This window comes from Eulemur rufifrons, chromosome 1 (genome assembly GCF_041146395.1).
Source record: "Eulemur rufifrons isolate Redbay chromosome 1, OSU_ERuf_1, whole genome shotgun sequence".
NCBI classification, from domain to species: domain Eukaryota; kingdom Metazoa; phylum Chordata; class Mammalia; order Primates; family Lemuridae; genus Eulemur; species Eulemur rufifrons.
In genome coordinates this window covers 53796633-53819647 of record NC_090983.1, presented here as the reverse complement: position 1 = coordinate 53819647, position 23015 = coordinate 53796633, and the positions used below count along the sequence as shown (strand labels likewise).

General features: G+C 42.2%; 1 protein-coding gene across 2 annotated transcripts in view; it reads left to right on the top strand.

Moving 5' to 3' along the window:
- MAP3K20 (mitogen-activated protein kinase kinase kinase 20) overlaps positions 1 to 23015 on the top strand; it is a 168007-nt gene that overhangs the window by 128848 nt on the left and 16144 nt on the right. For both annotated transcript variants that reach the window (XM_069470849.1, XM_069470839.1), the window contains exons 12-16: positions 5502 to 5546; positions 7374 to 7404; positions 7502 to 7641; positions 11150 to 11212; positions 12164 to 12256. In XM_069470849.1, the coding sequence (XP_069326950.1) occupies positions 5502 to 5546; positions 7374 to 7404; positions 7502 to 7641; positions 11150 to 11212; positions 12164 to 12256 (372 nt within the window). The remainder of the gene's footprint in view (positions 1 to 5501; positions 5547 to 7373; positions 7405 to 7501; positions 7642 to 11149; positions 11213 to 12163; positions 12257 to 23015) is intronic.

Below are 23015 nucleotides of genomic sequence, written 5' to 3'. Positions count from 1 at the left end.
CAGTTAATGTTAGCTACTATTAATTGTGCCACTGAAAAGGCACTGAAAAATAAGTGGTTTCAGTAACCTTTGGTAGAACTAAACTATTGATTTCAAGTGATATTTGCTTAGAAGTATGAGATGAAATTAAAAGGGGATAGCTTTCAGGAAAGATAAAGGGAACATTCTTAGAATGCAAGCTATACAAACAGATATATTCTGTTGCTCTTTGAAAACCATGAGCCCTGGCCAGGTTTACCTGCTCTGAGGTGTTTGCAGACAGTGCCACCACCCAGAGACTAAGTAAATACAGAAAGAGTAGGTAAGCCTTTCCCTGGAAGTTGGGCTCCACAGAGCCCTACTCTGCTACAGTTTCTCTGTCTGTGCACACATGGTTACAGTGCGTGCACACTTCAATAGCCAGCCTATCTGTGCTCAGACAGAGAAAAGTACTCCCTGACTCAAGTCGGGCCACTCAAGCAGAAAATCGTGGAGTGGAACAGAAGGGACCGCTTGCAATGCTTATCTTCCCAGTGTGCCCTGGGGCACTGTGGTCAAGCCTCTTAAAGGAAAGAGCCAAAGGCATGGAGTTTGAAAGCCCCTTGCACATCCTCTCTTTCAAAGATAGTCATTCATTCAACATGTTTCATTGAGGGTTTCAAAGCATGGTCAGGAGCAAAGCAAAGTAAGATGATCTCTGTGGGCTAATTTTGGGATCTGTGCACTTTATGTAAGAATGTAAACCTTCTCATTTAAGAATAATCTGCAATAAATTTAGAACATATGAACTGAATGAAACTGACAGTTGTTTCTTAATTTACACATAAATCCATATGATTATACATAAAGTTTTGATGCATTAATAAAAGCAGCCAAATAAGGCCAAAGAGAAAAGTATTTAATAACAGGATTTTATACCCAGACTATGTTTACCATTTATTAGGCAGCATTTCCCTCGCCCCTTAACCGCTGCCATTTTCCTCACCGGCATTTCAGAGATGGTCATAGCTCAAAACTCTACCATCAAGAAACTGCAAGCCTTTAGGATATGGCAGAATTGGCCTCAGTAAGGAGCTTGAAATTGTCCTGCACCTAGCACTGGACTGTAGATCATCACCAGGTGGCATTTGGCTATTTTACTTTCTGTTCCAAATCCGTGTCCTTCTAGTGGTTTGAAAATATTAAGACATCCCTGAAATCTGAATCATGTAAACTGAATTTTGAGAGTCATGCAACTGGAAATGTATTACCTTTACTCATAAAATTGATCCTGTAGATTTTGATGAGCCCCTACTAGTGGTTCTCAGCTGGGGCAGTGCTGTCATCCGATGGTGTTAGGAGCACTGGGGCATATTTTTGGTTGTTATGGTGACTAGGGCAGCATTTGGTGCCTTGTGCCAGGAATGGTGACATCCAGCATACCATGGATAGTCCCCTCAGTGAAGACTCCCATTCAGAATACCAATAGCATCGTCCCTTCCCCATTGTTAAACCTGGCAGTTTCAGAGTTTCACATCTAATTATTTTTTCCCCAAACAAAATTGTCCAAGTCAAAAAATGCAGTTTTAGAATTACAACTACACAATCTGAATTTTGTGAGTTTGTGGCCTTATCTGAAATCACCATTTGTGGAAATCGTTTATTTCCCCTGAAGAATGCTGGTGGAAACTTTATGAAATAAATTCACCTGGGCAGGTCATTCTCCTTTACACGGATTCCACAATTAAAATAAAAAAATAAATAAATATCTTGTTGAAGTAGCTACAATTCTGCGAAGTAGTCAGGCTAATGAAAAAGGCCTCTTTTCCTACCTTTTTTTTTTTTAAGCAAAATCACATTTTAATATTTTACATAAATAACCAACAGGAAGAAGTTGAAGGCACACAGCTTGCTATTTTTAATGCTCTGGAAATGTTGAGGGCGGGTTTTTAGCCAGTGATTTTGAATATGCAGTGGACTTGTCAGACTTTAACGCTAGCTGAGATATTCAGACCTTAATGATCCCCATTAAAAATCAAGGAATTGGGGATGGGGGAGGCTTTAGGAGAGATCCAGAATGACTTCTCATGGCACTACTGTGTACATAACTTTATTTTTCAGAGGTTTCATTAGGGTGGTAGGAGTTTAATGAAAGACAATTTTAGAACTTATTCTGAGTTAAATATTAATTTTTTAAAAATGTGTTACACTAGACTTGTTGCAGCCTTTTGAAAGTAGCAGTCTCACCATACCACGTATATAATAGAGCATAATTTTTCTATAATCAGGCACCTTTTGCTGCTTTTGAATAAGACTGTTTTCCTGTTTAGATTTTCAGCATTGCCAGAGAGAAGAATCTGTTCTGTTCTTTCAATTGTAGCATAGCCTGACAGCTCTAGATGCAGCATTTCTGTGATTTAAAAAATGAGTGTCTATCAAGAAATCTAGAAGACTAGCCCTGTTTCCTCAGACTCCAACTTCACTTGCACTCAAAGAAGTGCAAAGCGGTGAGGAGCTTTCTGGCATGTGATTATTTACTTCAGAACTAGAGTTTCAAGCACCTACATTAATTATTTTATATCGTGTGCAGAATAGTATATCTTTTAATGTCAGATACGATACACTGCACATACTGCTTTTGTGCTTTTAAATTTTTTGTACTAAATAATAGAAAATATTTATATTCTTTGAGTGTGAGCTTTGAATAGATGACATTATCACTTTATTGTTTTTTTTAACAGAAACTTTTTCCCAGTTATTCTATTGCAATGTTATTCTGAGCAAGTCCTATGCCAAATATCTTGTATAATGTTTGTATGGAAGATTAAATTTTACTCTTGTGTGGTAAGACTATTCAGTTACTGATTTTATAGTTGGAATTTGATATTCCAGCACAAAGTCCACAATGTATTCAGAAATCCAAGTTGGTGTCATACATTTCATTTTGATGTGAACTTTTCTTTGCTTTCCTTTGTTCTAAGACTCCATTTTGCAATAAACGTTTTGACAGTAAATCCCTTTGTTATGTGTTGCTGTGTATATAAGATCTTTGTTAGATTGGATTCCCAACATCCTTTGAAGGAATCGTTGTCACACACATGCACATGAGTGTTAGCTTTTCTCTCCTGAAGTCAGTTGGAGTGTAAATAATGAATTTGTAAAGTGATGGGGCAGTCATGAGGTGGATTTTTTTTTATCCCCAAAGAAAAAAAGGCTTAGAACTCATCCTACAGCAGATACACTGATATGTTAACAAGGTACAGGAAACATAAAGGAAATGGTAAGCCACTGTGTGGCTGGAGATCATTAACTTATCCCCTGTCTTGCCAAATGCAAACCCTCAGGAAGCAGCGCCTGGCTCCAGCCTTCTCCCACTGATCTTTGCAAGCACTGTGCGAAGAGTCCTGCTGGAGAGGATATCAGACTGAGTCTGGGGCCGTTCCCTCGGCTTCATACTGATGAGCCATCCTCGGTGTGCAAGAGAACTCTTCTCCTCTCCTTTTGACATTGAAACCAAAGATGTTGGTTTTGATTAGTTGTTTCATTTACAACCTTTATTCAAGAAATGCTTATTTCTCAATTTTGTTCAGTGCAATATTTGGGAATTGTATAAAAATAAAAACACTACACTTCCCCCCACCCCCTGCCTATAAAAGCCAGCCTTGATGTAGGGAAATATTTCTGTAACTCAGTCTGTTGTTTCTTGAACTAATCAAAAAAATTCCTTATTTCACATTTGCTTCCGTGATGGGAGAAGGGAATGGCATGTTTCTGCAGCTGTGTCCAGCTGCCCTGTGAAGAAATAAAACTTGTCTTTGATCAAGTTCAGCTTTAGGTCCCTTAAGTCTCCTTCCTTTCCCCATTGCTAAGCAGGTGTGCTCGATGATCTGTGCATACCTGAGTGTTTCAGAGGAGGAAAGGGGCAACCCTTGAGGGAGGAGTGGAGCACATGGGGTAGCAGGGTATGCACAGTCAGTCAATGAAAGTGTTTACTTTATGTCTTTGCAACTTGTCTGTAATACTCAAACGCTGCACATTCATATTTATTTTAACCATTGCGTTTTTCTTAAAAGAATTCTGCTTGGTCCCCAGAGTCTGCCTCATTTCCCCTTCTTCCTCCAACACAAATCTGCTACCTCCCCTGCCCCAGTGAGGGGATCGTGCCACACCCATCCTTTCCCCAGCCCACCGCCCACCCCTCTGCCAGTTTTTTGCCTTGTGGCTGGAGTCCCTTCTTTCCTCCTCCCCCTGCAGCACCCAGCTCAAGCCACCTGCCTTCCATTGCCCTGTTGTACTCTGAAACCTTCTGTGAATACATTAGTATACTTTTTCAGTAAAGGCACCCTTCAATTCTATGCATTCTACAAAATTACTCAATAAAAATTTACCAGATATTGTATGCCAGGCACTAAGTAAACCAAGATAAAGGTGGCCGTGGATTCCTCCATGTATAATCCATACCTCTTTCACCCCTAATTACATTAAAAGTCCCTTGAAGGCAGGGCTTGTGCCTTTCCTAGCAGAGTTTCGAGCACATGAGTACAAAAATAAATACCTGCAGAAGGATTAACCCACCCACCCTCTGATTTTTACACTGAGAGTAAAAGCAACCAAATTCAACTTTTCTTTCAACTCACCTACAAAAAAATATTATTTGTAACAGAGGATGAGTGACACTTTGCTATATTATCTCACGAACAATCCGGTCACTTTGGCAAGGTAAGCTAGTTAAAGCTAATGGCTGTATGCCAAACTCTAATTCAACTCATAGGACACAGACTTTTTCAAATTATGTAAGCATTTATTATTTAGACTATGGCCACGGGGCATATATTGAAGTGAGTAGCTCTTTGGCTCTGAAAATGGTGCAGGCTGAAGTCCTCTGAGTTGTCATTCCCACTGTGAACCTGACAGGGAGATATTTTTTCGCCTGTTTTGGTCAGAGCAACTTTGCAACCAGGGTTTTTCAGGACAGTGCCAATTTCACATGTCCTTCTTCATCCATGGGTGCTAATATTTGGTCTTAAAAATATAATGCAAATGAGATATTTAAACACTTAGAAATTCCCCTGTTAGAGTAGGCATGATACATCATCTGATTACCAAATGGTTGTTTTGGAATTTTCATTAATAATCAGACAGTCCTCATGTTGGCTGAGAATTCTGAGGAAGGCTCTGGGATTTGACAAATGTCAGCAATTCCTTGACCGCCAAGGCCCTATCGTGGGAGGCAAAACCATTCTTGGTGCGCCATGTTCCAAGAGAGGAATACCCCACGTTGTGCAAAGCCCCTCCTGAAACAGCTCCTGAACCACAATAAATTGTTACTGAGAGATTGATGTGCATTATTGGCTTCTGGGGTCAAAATCCTTGGAGCACTGAGGTGCTCTTGAGGTCAGGAAAATTGTTTTCCATGCATCCTAACCTGCAGGAGGAACCAAGCCAGAGCAGCAGCTGAGAGCTAAAAAAGTGAGACGAGGATAAACCAAAAAGACAATGATAATATTACTCTTTTTTTCATTTCATGCATATTTTCCACGCAGCTGCTGCCTTCCTTTGAGATTGGTGCATGGACGGAAGACGACGTGGTAAGCCGCTTCTATTAATGCCTCATGTGACCTGGGCAGGTATCTCATCAGTTTGTCCACAAGTTTAAAAATGCTGCTGCAGGCAGGGGCTTGGGCTTTAGGAAAGTCTAACTAGGCGAGGTTGACAAATTCCAATTTTTTCCATTTTAAACGCAATAATGATTGAAAATAAGGCCTCGAGAGCAAAGCAAGTATCTCTTCAAATCTTATATGAGGGTTCTACCTCCCTGTTTGCTCTGAAAAGTATTCCAGAAGACAATAATTAATACCAGTGATGAAATTAAAGTAAGGACTCTGGATACACTCAGTAAAGATACTTGAAGAAAAGCCATCTTAAATTTTCTTAACATGGCAGTTAAGGACTTGGCCCAGGGTAGAGAAGGCTCTGGTCAGGGCAGCGCGGGGCTGGGATACCGCGGAGCCAGGTTTCCTTCCGCCTCAGGCCTGTTGAGAAAGGCGCAGCTTCGCCATCCCTCCTCCGGCCTCCCGAGGAGGAGCGGGCACACGCACGCCCAGACGTTCTCTGCAGCTGTAGCCGGAGAAGCTCCATGTTCTCCAGAGTCTACAGGCAAACTATTTAAGTCCAAAGGAAGTCCCACCCTCCACATTCTGGGTAGAAACCCTGAGGGACAATGCTGCTTAGCCTGTTACATCTCCGTATCTGTTTCCTTAGTGACAAAGCAGGAATGAGAATTCCTGATCAGACACCTCAGGGACTTATGCCTGTCCAGATCCATTTTACAAGCTCAGGATATCATGAAATGGAAAAGAAAAAAACAGACGTAACGCCAGCCTTAGCAGGTATGGGCCCCACCCCAGAGAACAGACCAGGTGCGGCAAGGGACAGACTGTCTTTTAGAAACTTCAGCAGGTCTGTCTGCCTGGCTCAACCTGGTTCTGGGCCCAGGCTTTTCCCTCTATGCCCTTTGTGTTCTCGTGGAGTAAAACTGCTTTCAACATGAGCTAACCTCTTTGGCGTCTGCCGAGTAGGGAAACTTGGCACCAGGTGCCTCTATTTCTTCCCGTTCACTGAGCCCCAGTGATTCCAACTTTCCTGCCAGGCTTGCTTAACAAGCAAAGAGGACTTAGGGTCTCCTTTATTCACAGGCCTGATACAATCTCTTTATCCCCAGCTTCTCATCTGAAAAGAAATTTTTAGAAAAGCACTGAGTTCTAACAGCTATTTTTAGTCTTTGCTCTGAGGTTGAGTGGTTTCCAGGCCACTTAAATAAAATTTCAGGGTTGGGGACTCCCCAGAGAATCAGAGGGAATATGTCTGGCCTCCCGTCCATCTCGTCATCCGGTAAACCTGTGCCACGTGACATATGAGAACTGAGGTCAATGGGTCCAACCTCATTCTACTTAGGAAGCTCCACACTTTGACTTGTCCGGGGCTATGTGGCTACTTACTGACCAGGCCTAGAACAGAGGACTCATTCTGTCCTTTGTCCACTGCTGCATGGTCTCCATTACTCATACAACTCCTGGGTAAACCCGTGCCCCTCGGCAATCCAGGGGACCACCGGCACACAGATGGAAAAGTCACTACAGGTAAGAACCCTCCTGAAAGCATATTAAAATATCTCTCAAAGAACAAGGAAAGCTAACAGTCTTTCAACTGTCCAAGAACCCCAAAGGAAGGGATATCCACAATTGGAAAGCTTAAGGTTTTAAAACTACAAAGAGAAAACTTTCCATTTTTACCTTCATGACTGAGCCAGGAATTAAAGATACTGTAATCTACTAAAAAATGATATATTTTACTGTTAAGATTGGACACTGACCGTGTGTGAATCTTCAAAACCATATATGTCCTCTCTTTCACAGTATTTTTGGATTCAGCAGCTCGTCAGAAAAGGCAAGTGGAATAAGTTACCTTCTTAATTCACGGAGTTAACTTTGCTTTGGAGATAATTTAGTCTAATTTTGTTCTGCCTTCCTATCACTTCCTTCAGGTGACTCTTCAGCAGAGATGAGTGTGTATGCAAGCTTGTTTAAAGAAAACAACATTACAGGGAAGCGGCTGCTGCTTCTGGAGGAAGAAGACTTGAAAGACATGGGCATTGTCTCCAAGGGCCATATCATTCATCTAAAGGTACCTTGGAAAGGGAGGACGTTCCACCAACAAATCATTACCGAGCGCCTGCTACGTGGCAGACCACGCGTTAGCGGCTGGAGATGGAAACAGCGCCGTGCTGGTCTGCTGGTCGCCCCAGTGCTGCGACACTCCCACGCCTCTGGATAATGAGCAGCCGCCCCCGGGGCCCCCACTTCCTCCTCATTATCAAACAGCAGAAAGGTTAATACCTGGCACAGCAGGCCTCACCTGAATATCAATCCTGTGCCTGCAGGAAGTCTCTAGTCTGGTGGGGAGAACAGGTATGACCCAGGCACTAATGGTAAAATGACAACTGCGAGAAATGCCGCTAGGGAGAGGTGGGGCTGGGCTGCGGAAAGGCCTCCGTGAAGAAGGAAGCTGTGAAGGAAGGGAAGGCTGGAGGACAGGGAGGCGTGAGCAGGTGACGGGGTCGGGCAGGAGGTGTCCCCAGGGGGGCAGAAGGCTCAGTGAGCCACACTGCCCGAACGAAGGCCTCGTGCCCCAGGAATGGCAGGAGGCGACTCCGTGCATGGCCCGAGCGAAACCCAAGCCGCTGCAGTAACCTACAGTCATATGCAGTCTTCCTAGTTACGACCTGGGACAGACACCACCATGTGTGTGCTCTACTCCCCACTTCTAGGATATCCTAACATTTCCCCAAAAACTTCAATCTTGAGTAGTTTCAAAGCTAAAACTCTTGTTTTTGTTGGTGCTTTTTTTTTTTTTTTTTTTTTTGGCAATTTAGCCACCAGACCTATTTTGGTTTTGTTTTTATTTTTTAGTTATTCAAACCTAATGAGAATTGCTGGCATCTGCATGGACATTATTGTTAACCACTATTACCACACGTCTGTTTAAAAAGAGATCTTATTCAGATAAAATCAAGTTTGCTGCCCACTCCCCCATGCCCAGTGTGGGCAGATGGAAGGGTGTGAAAGAAGAGAACTAGAATAAAGGAGGACGTGTGGAAAAGCAGCCTCCTATCCAAACCCACATGTTCACACAGGCTCTCCCTGCACGCCAGCTAATGTTCCCTCACCTCAGTTAGAGCTGCTCACACTGGCCTTTCTAGAGAAATCCTGTTAAGGCCCAAAGAGAACCCACTCACTTCAGCCTGCAGCCGCTAGATCCATGTAAGAAACATCCTCACAGTCCCTCTTGGACTTGGACAACAGCTTGGCACTGACCCTTTGGAGACCATCTCCACGACAGAAAGAAGACCTCGTTGTCTTTTCCCTTCTAGAAGATCGGCGGGAGAACTCATGCATAAGCATATATCTCCAAGACTGGCAAGGAATTTAATCTCATCCTCTGGGTGTGGGCAAGTCCATCCTGAAAAGCTATGCTGGTTTAGATGAGCCACAGTAGGAAAAATTATTTTCTGCAGTACAGAGACATTTCAGAATTCCAAAAAAGAAATTTTGTAAATCTGGTCCTATTTGGCAGATGCCAAATATGATGCTCCCACCTCCCCTTCCCCTCTGCTGTCTTTGAAAAGGACCAATATTCCTTAAAGACAAGTTAGGAGGAAGGAGTGATGAGTTAGGATACCTCCCCAGAAGCCCTCAGTCAGTCAAATATCCCCAGAGGTGGCCAAAGTACCCCCTCCGTGAGGGTTGGTATTACGAAGGCAAGCAGTGCCCAAACTTACTGTTTATTGTTCAGCAAACTCAGTGAGTGCCTACTCATTGCAAGACTGGGCCTGTGAAGATGTAAAGAATTCTGTGGTTATGAAGTTGACATCCAGAGAAGAGATAAAATATGTGCATACGACTCCTCCTAGGCAGTTGGAGGGGAAGGGGGTTCATTGCCTAGCCTTGGGAAGCGCAGCACAGAGAGATGGAAAGGAGAACTTCAGGGAGTGGGTGGCCCTTGAGCTGGATCTTGGAGGAAGGGCAGAATTTGGAATGTAGACAGGAACAGGAAAGGAAGGAACATCAACGTGGGCAGAGAGAATAAGGAGTTAAGAGAGAAGCATAAGAGAAAGCAGAACGGCAGGAAGATCGGTTCTGATACGAGTAGCAGTAAGCAGCTCTGACTGGTGGAAACCTGGGTGACGAGAAGGACTCATGACACCTGAGTGGGAGGCAAGGCTGGGTCCTGGACAGCTTATGACTTCAGGCTGGGGCGGGAGTTGGGGGGTCTGGAATTTGACCAGCTGTTGGGAGTATTGAGAATTGACTTGTTTAAACTTTGCTTCTGGAAGTTTTAAAGTGGATTAAAAAGGAGAAATTGGATTATGAAAAACCAGTTAGGAGGGTATAATATAGAGAGTGATAAGGACTGGCTAGTGTAGCAAAAATGTGAATGAAGAGGAGGATGCCGCCGGTAATGAGCCACTTGCAGGTTCCAGAAGGAACGCACCATGAAGTATGACGCAGGCTACGACATAGATGAGCCTTGAAAACATGGTGCTGAGTGAAAGAAGCCAGACACAAAGGTCACCTATTGTATGATTCCATTTATAGGAAGTATCCAGAATAGGTAAAGCCAGAGACAGAAAGCAGATCAGTGGTTGCCAGGGGCTGGGGGGAGGAGGGAATGGGCAGTGACAGCGTAATGGCCATGGAGTCCCCTTTGTGGGTGATGAAAATGTTCTGGCACTAGATAGAGGTAGTGGTTGCACAACACTGTGAATATACTAAATGCCGCTGAATCGCACACTTTTAAATGGTTAATTTTATGGGATGTGAATTTCACCTTCTAAAACCTAATAATAACAAGAAGGAAAGCACACCACCTTCACACCCCTGCCCAGGAACAGTCTTCTCCAGCCGGAAAGCTTTTTGGCTTTGGAGGACCACGTGCCTTCAGAAAGGATGCCTGTGGCAAGGAGAGTTCATAGGGCCTGAGAGGAGAGAAGAAGAAGACAGGAGGACCCATCCAGGAAGTAGGAAATGAGAGAATGGTGTTACAGAAGTCAAAGGTTGGAAAAGCTCTAAGATCTAGAATCAGTGATCAAAGGGTCAACGGCTGCGGAGAAGCCAAGAAACACGCATGGAGGAAAAGCCCTTGTTAGAAGCAGCCACTTGGGGTTAAAAAAAATTATTTGGCTCACTTGGGGTGGGTGAGGGCAGTGCAATGTCCTCTGCTCATGACCCAGAGGGTCTGCCCTGAGATCCAAGGGGAGGGGTGGCCAGGATCTGGGGGGACCTAAGACTGCCCTTGAGCTCCTGGTGAGTGAGTGTGTGAGCATGTGAAGACAGTCACCCACAGGGGGGACGTCTCTGAAGTCGGGAATGTGGACCCTCCCCCTGCTGCCAGAGCTGAGGCTTACATTAGAGTGCCAAATTATCAGCGCTAAGTATCTTTCTTTAAATAACTACAAACCACCTACACTACTTTGGACAATCAGGTTTATTCTCAATAGATGTTGGATATTAACATCTCCAAGATATTTTATGAACTATATAAATAAGGAATGCTTTTATATATACCCAATAATTTTAATGCTCCCTTGGCATTATTGAATCATTAATACAGTCATATGTTTTTTCTTTTACAGTCAGCCATTGAGAAATTGACCCATGATTACCTAAACTTGTTTCACTTCCCACCACTAATTAAGGTAAGTCAGGTTTTCCCCTTACTGAAAGTTTACTACTTTTATTGACACGTGCACCTGCCGCATCCACACCTACATTTGCCAACGTCGGGAACAGTTGTTTGAAGTGAAATTTAATCGTATCTGCTCAACAAAAGGCCCTTTGAAGCTAAGGATGTGTATAAATTGAACACCCTTGTTCCTCGCAAGTTGAAATATTAACAGCGTGTTCCTGATAAGAACAACACGCCTCACATGAGTGGCTAGGAGATAGAAGTGTCAATGTTGTAGGACCTCGGCCTCCCACCTGGCCCTGGAGATCTTTCAACATGTAAGTCACTGAAGGAATTCACACACCACAGCTCTGGATTATCATTTGCATTGGGGATGGGAGGTTTCTTGTTTGAATCACATATTAGTATATTTAACATATTTTGAATATAATCTGAAGGTATATGGTATACTTTGTAATAAAATCAACAAATGCAATTAATACCCAGAACTTTACTTATTCACTCATAGCTATGGTTTTTCATCTCTAAGCCCTTAAAGATTCATTTTGTTGTTCTACTTAGAACTCCATCGACATGTGCTCTAGGACCCGCCTAATTCCTCTTTGGGAATAGCTTGTAAATACCCTAAGTGTTGTGAAAAGCTCAAGTTGAAATCTCACAAAGCATCTCCAAGGTGCTAAGTGCATTCTAGGGTAAAATTGCACAATGCAAGATGCATTGTGATAAATGTAAGATAGTGACATTCAATTTGAAGTACATGAAATAAACCATTTGGCAAAGTTCTCAAAGGCCTAACATGTCATTTCTCTTGCTTTAAGTAATTGTGATTTGTAGCTTAAACCAAAATAACCAAAAGTTAAACAATAGATTAGAATGGAAAAAAACCAGTGCTATGAAATCCTTTTCTTCACATAAGTAAAATCAGCATCTAGAATGATTGGTGCTTGGATTTCTGTTTCAGGACTCCGGAGGTGAACCTGAAGAAAATGAGGAAAAAATAGTGAACCTTGAACTGGTTTTCGGTTTTCACCTGAAACCAGGAACTGGCCCACAGGTAAATCATATTTCTAAACCTTTGGATAAATTTCAATCTAATTACTCTTTTTTCCTCCTGTAACTCCATGGTTTTATGCACCCCCTACCAGCTGGTGACTTGATTCTGAGTAAATTTATAGACTTTATAAAATAGAATTTAGCTGAAAGACTGCCAGCTGCTCTGTAATCCAGTCTAGGCATCTTCCTCTCAGTCAGCTGAAGAATCCGTGTGAGGCCATCCAGACCTCAAGGTAACTCACAGCAGAGCATGGACAGGGAGGGGGGCGGCGGCCACCAGCGTGGCTGTTTATGCTACTCACATCACAGCTCCCTGAGTCCTGTTTCTTAAGGGAAACCGGTTTTGCAATACCAGGAGTGAACAACACTGAGAGTGGAACTGCAGGCCACAAGGAGACCCAGATTACCAGCTCTAAGTGGGGCTGCAGGGCGTTTGACCAACACTCAGTCAGACTGACTTTGTCATTTTTATGTCTGGAAAAATGATTTGACCTAGGTAACGTATGGATTAGAATTATAGTAGGTTTGTGTCACTTTAGATTACCATAATTAGCTAATGATGACGATGATGATGATCACTTACATTAATTAACCACTTATTGTGTACCAGGCATACAGTACTGAAGTATAAATGCTATTTTCCCCCATTTGCCAATGAGGAAACTGAAGCTCCGAGAGGTTAAATAACTTGCACAAGGGCTCCATGGCCAGCAAGTAGCAGAGTGAAGAGTTGAATGCAAGCCACTCTGTCCCCAGAACCCAAGCTCTCAACTGCTGTCCTATTTGTACCTTTCCTTTGAGGACGCCAAGGGACCTCGTAAACATAACGGCTCACAACCTGTAGCCCATTGCTTTGGTAGGCCCAGCTGGGCCACTGGCTGTTCACTGATAAAACCACACTTACCCTGGGCCATTTCTTACGAACCAGGGCTTGGAACCAGGGATTGGAAACTGTTGTGAGGGGTTGAGTTTCACCTGTGGCTTCAAAAGATGCTCCTTCTAGACACCCTGCGCTGCTGCAGGTATATTGATGCCTCTGCTGAAAGGAATATTTACCGCCCTTGTTTTGGCCACAGAATTTGGTTGAGTGAAAGCTGCTCTGAATCCAGGTTTTTTGTGTGTGATACTTTTCTTTTCCCCTGAGAATGGATCGCGGCTGTCCATTCCTGTTATTGAAAGCGGCTACAGAAAGGGGATGGGAAAGTGAGTTCCTCTCTCCAACAACATCGCAGGCCCTTCTAACCTGAGATCCTGCAGCCGTGGGCACCCTCAGATTCATCTGATGGCAAACAAATTGCATGTATCAATTTGCCTTCTTTAGTGTCCTTGGCACTTAATGTATGAGTCCTCTTTGTTTAAAGCTTTTTATGGCTTGTAGATGGTTAAAAAAGGGAGAGAGAAGAATTTCCTTGGAAGAGACTTGTGAAGGGAGGTCTCAACAAAGAAAATATTTTCAATTAACAACAAAAATGACTTGCTAATGTGGAAAACTAAAAAATATATTTTTTAGTAAAAATTAGAAGCCATAAATACGTGAGATCAAATACGATGGTCTGTTTTTAACCATAATCGTGTACACTTCTTGAATCATGGGTTACACACAAAGGCTAAAGTCACCAAAACTTTTGATACTCTGCTGTTCCGTGGTCACCTGTCCAGAGTAATAATTTCATCCACTCATTCAGCAGGCATTTACCGAGGACCTACTGTGTGCCTGGCCCTCTCTATGCTAGATGCTCAGAATACAGAGTCAAAAAGTACAGTCCCAGCTTTCAAGGAACCCACAGCTTATTGGGAGAAATAGACAGATCAATGAATGCCATGGCCCAGGATGATGGGTTTTACAACACCACGCACATGGTTCTATGGAAGTGCACTACATGAACCTCTACAGCAGATGGGAAAGGGGTGAGGGGTGGCCTTGAAGTCTTCTTGGTAGAAGTGATACTTAAGCTAAAATTTGAAAACCACTAGGAGTTATTAGGTAGGGAGAGGACATTGAAGGCAGAAGGAACCGTGTGTGTAAAAGGTCAGAAGCATGAAGCCAGAAAAACACAGGGAGCTCTTCTTGGGCTGATTTGGGTGGGACTCCATGACTCAGCTCAAGCATCCTCCCTCTGGGAAGAGTTAGCATGGGGCCAGGGGAGCAGTGTGATGAGAGCTAAGGCCAGAGAGGGGGCTGGCAGCCAGAAAAAGAACTCTCTTATTTGCTAAGCTAAGAAGTTTGAAGAGTTTGAAGCAAAGAGTAGATAGGATCAGATTTATGATTTTAACAGATCTCTCCGAAGCACAGAAGAGGATGAGCTGGAAGGGGCCATGCTAGAGAAAGATCTGTGAGCAGAGAGTGCAGACAGCCAGGTGATGGATGGGGAGCAGCTGAGCCTGTGGCAATGCCATGGGTCCCAGGACACACTGAGACGGGGTTACCGGGACTGTGTCCTGAGCTGGAGACAGGGTGAGTTGAGAGGGAGGGACCGGGAACGTGCCAAGGTTTCTAGTGTGGGCAACTGGAGAGTAATAGAGCCAAAGTGAAACATCCAGTGTGGATCTGATGCCAAGGTGCTAAAAGTATAAAGAAGTGACTGGAATGGGTGAGGGCCATCAGGAAAAGCCTTTTCTGGAAGGGATGAGTATTTTATTGAGGCTTGAAGGGGTTGATGGGCATTTGCAAAATGATTTCCTGAATGTAATGTTTAAAGCTTTTGCTTAGAGAACACTTCTTTCTAAAGAGCTCAAGTATTTCATAAATGTCATCTCATTTATCTCCTTGGCATTTGTGTGAGATGCATAAGGCATAGTATTGTCACTGCTGATCAGGGAACAGCAAGAGAAAGCGTGTGACCAGCATGGGGTGAGGCAAGGAAACATTTGAGACCAGAAATTACATCTTTATTACTGTCTTTGTTGTATTAAACATGTGCTAGCTCTCACACCCAACCCACAGCATTGAAGCTATCTGTAAACATACATCAAACAATCCTAGAATAAATTACTATCCAGTTATATACTATGCCAGATATGCTAGCCCAAGCCCTAGCATTATGAAATACCTTCTCACAAGTGTGCTTTGAATTGAAATTCCAATTCCCAGCATGAAAACCTTGTTACCTTGACCCTTAAAGGTGGAACCCAAGGAAAAAAAGACTTCCTCCAAATCCCAATTAACTGAATTCTCATAAACCCATCTTCATAGAAAAGGTGAAGCCTTTATGTCCACCCCACCTCTATGAATAGAATAGGCTGTCCAAGGGAAGACTGGAGCTTTAGAAGTTCTCTCCAAACCTCAGTCTGTAGAGCAAAGACATTTGCTTAATTTCACCTTTTCTTTAGCAAGTAAAATGAAAAATGTGTTCTAATAGCAGCCATTGGGAATGATATATGACACCAACTTCATCATGAAAATAGTAGCTACATTTTTCCTTTCCATTTGAGAAGGACCACCAGCTAACTACCCTTTAAAATTGGTATGTCATTTCAGTAATGTTAAGCCTACTAAGAGCAAACAATGAAAAATATGACCTTATACACAAATATGCAAATATATGTAGAGGAAAAAGCCTGTCAACTTTTTGTTCTAGAACTGGGATTACATTATTTCTCTTAGCTTCATTTTGTAATCAGATGGATTATTGCACAAAATGAGGCTGATTTGCAGAAGCTTGGAAGGTTGTGCACATTTGAGTGCCTTTGCCTACTGCAGTCATCAGCAGTGGCCACAGAGACACCTCGCCCATGCTCTTAGTCTTCACTGCCACACCCCCCTGCAGAGTCAGGACCTGACCAGGCTTCAACCCCACCTGCGCTACAAGAATTCTCCCACAAATGAAATTACCTTTTTCTTTTCCTTTTTTGAAACAGTCTGGCAGGGAAAACATCATGATGGGACCAAAGGCTTCACTGGCAATTTAAATTAATAAGTGAGAATGGGCCAGGTGCAGTGGCTCATGCCTATAATCCCAGTGCTTCGTGAGGCCAAGGTGGGAGGATCTCTTGAGATCAGGAGTTGGACACCAGCCTGAGCAACATAGCAAGACCCCATCTCTACGAAAAAATTAAAAAAATTCATCGGGTGTGGAGGCACATTCCTGGAGTCCTAGCTACTTGGGAAGCTGAGGCAGGAAGATCACTTGAGCCCAGGAGTTCGGCTGCAGTGAGCTGTTATCAGGCCACTGCACTCCAGCCTGGGCAACAGAGCAAGACCCTGTCTCTAAAAACAAAAGGTGAGAATGGATTTTACCCATTTACTTGGCCTGTAGCTGTTACGTCTCATGATAGGGAGCATTATCCCTGTGTTATCCTCTTCATGAGGAAACTGGGGGACACAGAGGTGGAGTGCCTTGTCCAGAGTTCCCCTAGTGAGGGGCAGATTCAGCCTGAGGGCTTAACCCCTCTATCTACTGCCTCTTTGTAGAAATTATCATCATCCCCCAATGATATATTGGTCATAAAAAGGCATTTCTTTGAGTCAGTTAATACTATTAATACATTACCACTGTTTTTGTTTTGCATGCTGAGTGCCTTATGTTTTGTAATCTACGGCCTTTGACTTGGCACAAAAGGGAAGCAGCTTCCAGAGTCTCTGGCAGCTTCATGCACTCCCCAGGGTGGCAGCCACCCTTTTTTATTGAAATATTCAGCTGCACAGTTTATTATTATATCTCTTATCAGCTCACCAGTCAGGAATATTGATTCTCAAATTACCAAGGGATAAACTATCAAATCACCCAGCAGTTTTCTCACCAAGATCTCTTTGAGACTTAATGTCATAAAAATTCAAAAGCAGAGTTAGGAAGGAACTGTTTGGGGAGTTGTCTATTACTTGTGAGCTCAACAGTCACAGACTTTGTCCTTCAAGTCCCGATTTCCTCTTCTCCCCAGTGAGGCAAAGGAAACCTGATTGTGGTTCTAAATTGATCACCTGCCATAGATAAGAGTCTGAGGTTAGGGGAGAAGTGACGGAAACAATACCCCATCTCTCCCAACACGCCAGCCACAGTGAACCCTTAAATAGGGACCAGGCTTCCAGACTCAAGCCACTGCTTCCAGATGACCATTGCATCCCATTTTGTTTTGAGAGATATTTTAAAGGGGCGAGAGAACTAGGAAGAGAAATGAGAGAAACTTTTTCTTTTTCTTTTTTTTTTTTTTTGAGACAGGGTCTCACTCTATTGCCCAGGCTAGAGTACAGTGGCATCGTCACAGCTCACTGCAACCTCAAACTCCCAGCCTCAAGCCATCCTTCTGCCTCAGCCTCCCAAGTAGCTGGGACTACAGGTGCGCGCCACCACGCTTTGCTAATTTTTCTATTTTTTTGTAGAACTAGGATCTCGCTATTTTGCCCAGGCTGGTCTTGAACTCCTGGCCTTGGCCTACCAAAGTGCTAGGATTGCAGGCATGAGCCATTGCACCTGGCCGAGAGGAACATTTTGAAGAGGTGGAAGCAGAACTGACCCACACCCTCAAAGTGGGAGATTGTCACTGAAGGACGTTCACCCTCTCCCACCTTCCACCCTCACCATCGTTTTAGTCCCTGGCCACTTCTCCCGCAACCCACTGGAAGAAATTCAGTCCATAGTTCTGCTTTTCCAGTCGTGTCATCCATAGGTTAAAAATTCTGCTTTTTACAAATGCTTCCCACTTGTATTGTGCGTTTAGGTCTTTATTAGGTTGCTTATAAAATGTTGCATTTAATAAACTTAATTGACTCTCCAGGCCCTTTCTCAGAGCACTATAAATATCAAAAACTGTCAAATAGGGCTTTTTTTCCTATTGTGCAATTTTTATAAATGGATAGATAAACATGAATAAAATAACAGGGCACAAAGAAAAGGATTTTTTAAGGAAGTATAATGCCAACACCTTTTGTAAATTTCAGAACAGCTAAAAGCAGTGCTTTTCTTTACTTTATCTTGCATTTATTAAAAATTCAGTGTGGGGAAGTTTATTTCCCATGATCAACTATTTTTTGGGAGAAAAACTCTATGTACACACACACATATTTGTGTACCTAAGTATACAAGCTGGCAGTGTATTTCTGTAAGAAATACAAGTTTCAGGGAGGAGACAAGGAGGTACTAGCCAAAGGATACCAAGTTTTGATTATACAAGATGAATAAGTCCTAGGGATGTACTGTACAGCATAGTGCCTACAGTCAACAATGGTGTCTTGTATACTTAAAAATTTGCTAAGTGCCGGGCATGGTGGCTCTTATCCACAATCTCAGTGCTTTGGGAGGTTGAGGCAGCAGGATTGCTTGAGCCCAAGAGTTTGAGACCAGCCTGGGCAGCATAGCAAGACCCTGTCTCTACAAAACATAGAAAAATTAGCTGGACATGGTGTTGTACACTTTCCAGATACTCAGGCTGAGGCAAGAAGATCCCTTGAGCCCAGGAGTTTGAGGTTGCAGTGAGCTCTGATGATGCCACTTGCACTCTGGCCCATGGCAACAGAATGAGACCTTGTCTCAAAAAAAACAAAAAAAAAACAAAAAAAAAAAAACCGCCTTGCTAAGAGGGTAGATCTTAAAGTGTTTTTATCATAAAAATAATAACAATAATAATAATAAATAAGAGGGCAAGAGGAAACTTTTGGAGGTGGCAAGGAGGTTTATGGCATAGATTATAGTGATGGTTTCACGGGTGGATATGTTATTGCCTAAACTCATCAAGTTGCATACATGAAATATGTACAGCTTTTTGTATATCAGCCATACCTCAGTAAAGTGGTTTTTGAAAAATAAGAAAGAAACACAAGCTTTAATTGACAGCAAAGAAGCAAATGCAGTTCAGAATTTTACAACTGCATAACTCACTGCTGATATCTAATTACAGAGCGCGGCGATGCACTTTGTCACACGGGTTGGACAGCCGCCTATAGAGCTAGAGCAGAACTGGGCGATGGGCTCAGTGTGTACTTGGTGACGGATTGACAGTCATGTGTACATGCTAGCGTGCCAGGAAATGTCTAACCATGGGAGAAAACAGCCCCGATTTGTAGCATTTGCTGATCTCCATGGTGTGAAGGCTCTCACCATGGCCAATTCCAAGTTACCCATCTGACGTCATGGAGCCTGAGGTTGGGAAGAGCTGTGAGCAATGGGCTCATGAGAGCTGGCTCCAGCATACGATGGGATCCTTCTTAGTCTCCTAATCAACATTATGAAGTCCTTGTAAAACAGCAAATAGCAATGTAGTATGCATGATAAAACATAGGCTTGAATAAATTACAAACACATTATTGCTGGTTACCAGCTATAATAATAGGTGTCGTTAGCTCAGAGAGAGCTCCAGTCTCCTAATGAGTCCATTGTTGGTTGGCTTAGGGCTCCTAGGTCACCGTTGTCTCATACTGTCAGATTGTCTCATACTGATCATATTGTATGAGTGAAAAATTGGGATTCAGGTTTGTAGAAAGAATATACCACAGAAACAGGGAAACAATTTTAATTTGTGTCTGTCTCTTAAAAATGTTGAAACAGTCACAGTTGGAGACTCCGTGATGACAGGCACAGTTGTTGATAGTAATAGAGGGGATCTTTGCTTTTAGAAGCAAGTTTTCAAAAGCCTCTGAGGATCACTGTAAGTCCTACAGCAAGAAGACCTCGATATTCATGGTGGCTTGTGTTTTCTGAACCAAAAATTAGATGTTAAGAATAATCAACTGTAAAAGGGATAGATTAGGTGAAGTAAAATTAAAAGCACTATGTTGGAAAATCAAGAATGTATGACAACCATATCAATCCTGGACACTAGAATTTGTATTTAGAATAGCTCAACTGGTAAGCGGTGCCTACTAGCTAAGCCAGTGTTTTTTCAAAAAGTATATTTCTTCTAGTCACCTCTAAAGTCCTGGGATGGGAGGAGAAGAACTTAGCAGGTATAACAGCTGTTTTTATATTTTGGGGGTCCTGGGTAAAAGTTTATTTGCAGCAAGTGTCCTAGTATTTAAAAAAATGGTAAGCAGTACTTAGGTAAGCACAGCACCTTCTATATGGGTGAAGAAACTCAGTCTGAGATAAAATAGATTCTTAATTATTCAAAAATGAATACCAAGACTTATTATTATTCTTTTTCAAGAAGAAGAACTAGTACCTTCCAATTTCAGATACAGTTAAAGAAAAAGAAAAGCCCTTTCCAAACATGTCAACCAACATCTGAACCATTTTAGATAGTCAAGTGTGTGATGCCTCATATGAAAGTATGCCTCACTCGATTTGTTTCACTTTATTTTAACATCATCCCCAAAGTCCCCTTTTTTTCACACATAACTTGAATAACAACCCCAAAAAAGGCAATATAGCAACCTTATCTCCACTGGTGTCTACTTGGCACCAATCTGCCCTGACCTTAGACACAAGCCATTGTTAAGGGTATAACGCATTTACATATTTTGCAATAAAACATCAGTTATTTGCATTACTGTGTCAAGTTTTACTTGATTCTTTCACCTAAAAATGACTCATTTTCCTTTCTTGTATTTTAAAAACCAACTACTCTAAGCTTGTTTGAGAATAATCAAAAATTGCCCATTTAGCTAGAAGTCATTTTCTTTTCAAAAGGCAAATGTTATTTAATCTTTCAGCTGTTCATTGTGCCATCATAAATACTTTCTTTTCAGCACAGTTGTGGGGACTGAAATGAGCCCACTAATTGCCTCCCATTTCGACTGACATGTGGTGGTTTAGTGGAAAGAGAACACAGCAGGGAGAAGGAAATAGGAGGCTGAGAAAATGAGAGCTAATTATTTTCACTGCCTCATGTCAGGCTCTGTGTCAGCCTTGTTTTTACAAACTGGAAGGTTTAGCACTAAATAAAACAAACTGGCGTCATGTTTTTATATACTGGCAGTGTCATGGAAGCAGCTGCACATCTCAAAGACAATATAATGCCTGCGTTCGCATGGACACCATCTGACAGACACTGTGAGCCACGGCTAATGAGGATATCACAGTGGTGCCAAGTGAAAGGTGCTGAATTATGTATGATTCTTCATCAGTACAGCAATAGTCCTGTACATCATTATGAGACATTGTTTTGCTGAAGAGATTAAAACATTCTTAGTTCCAGACCCTGCAACCTATACGCTCTGAAAGAGGTTATTAATGGAATTTTTAGGGAGAGTTTCTTGTGGATTTCTTTTTGGTTGAAAAACAAATCTCATGGGACAAAGCCATGGTGGGTCATGACACTGTATAGATAAAGAAGAGAAGCAAATTAACCATACTTGTATTATCTTCCTTTTAAAGGCAGCATAATAAAATATAGTGTAGCGGGGTTATACTTAATGATAAATAACCCAGGTGCTATCACGGGATGTTCCACTCTCCTGCCTTTAAAACAGCAGGTTTCGGCAGCTGAGCTAGATAATAGCAACGCGTGTAAAGGCGCCTTCGGAAGCCTAAATCGTCAACATCTTACTACTTTTAATACCAGCATGACCAAAATTTTTATCATATTTTTATTTCATCTCATGTTACTTCTTACATTTCACAACAGTCAGGTGCCTGCTATGAGACTGGCTCTTTCCACCTCCCTTGAATCTTGAAAAGTTTATTCTGACCTCTGTATTTTATATTTTAAATTGTTTCCTCAATACGGGCCTTTTTGTTGAAACCCTGAGCATTCTCGGATGATATTACTTTTTCTCCATTCATGAGGGGAAGGGGAGGGTGAAGGGATGGGGAATTTGAAAACCAACCTCTCTAAACGTAGACTTGGCATGCCGGGGACTTGGATTCCGGTCCCACGAAGCTCAATGACCTTGTGCAGTGCATCTCTTCATTTTCTGAGCCTCAGTTTCCTCATCTGCAAAATGGGGACAGTGCTATTTATAACAGGGTGGGGTTGTGAGGATTAAATAACATAGACAAGTCTTAAAAACACTATGCCAGATATATGTGAGTACATACTGTAAAGTCCCAATTTTGCGATATTCTAGAACAGCCAAGTTTAATCTATGGTGATAGAAATCAGAACAGTGGGTACCTCTGGTTGTGGAGGGGACTTCCTGGGAAAGGGCATGAGGCAACCTTCTGGGGTACTGGACATATCTTGTTTTTTCTGGTGGTTACACAGGTATATACATTTGTCAAGACTCATTGAACTGTACACTTAAAAATCTGTGCCTTTTATTATATGCAAATTATTCCACAATAAGAAACTACATTAAAATTTTTAAAAATATCTGTAACCTTTAGGTAAAGGTGATCTATAAAAGCCTGAAAGCCTAATTCCAGGGTCTGTTTCCTTCAGGAATGTCCCAAATGATCTTGGTCTTAGATTTTTTAAAAATTTATCTATAGTGTTGATATTTACAATTAAATTTTGATAGGGAAAAATATATAGAGAGAGATTATTGTCTCTGAATTACCCAGAACTTTAAAGTTTAATTTTTTGTGTGCTACCTCTAATCTTTTTTTTTTAATTTGGAAAATTTACTGCTGTCTTGATTATTTCTTTTTATTCCCTCACCTTTTCCTTCCTTCCTTAAGAAGGGATGTCTATGTTTGGCATCATTTGTACTAGCTTGGAACTGTAAAGAATTTTAAACAGCTTGCAAAGAGTGTAATAGTGATTTCTCACAAAGAGATAATTTAGCATTAACCAAGTGTTGTTTAGGATTTTATCTTCACAGTGTAAGAGTTTCTGTTTTCCTTGGCCAGTAATCTTAATTCAGAGTTCACATAATTGGCAGTCCTGAAGCAGTCCAGATGGAATGCGGTCCCGCCCTGCATTAACCACACACTTGCTCCTAAAATTAT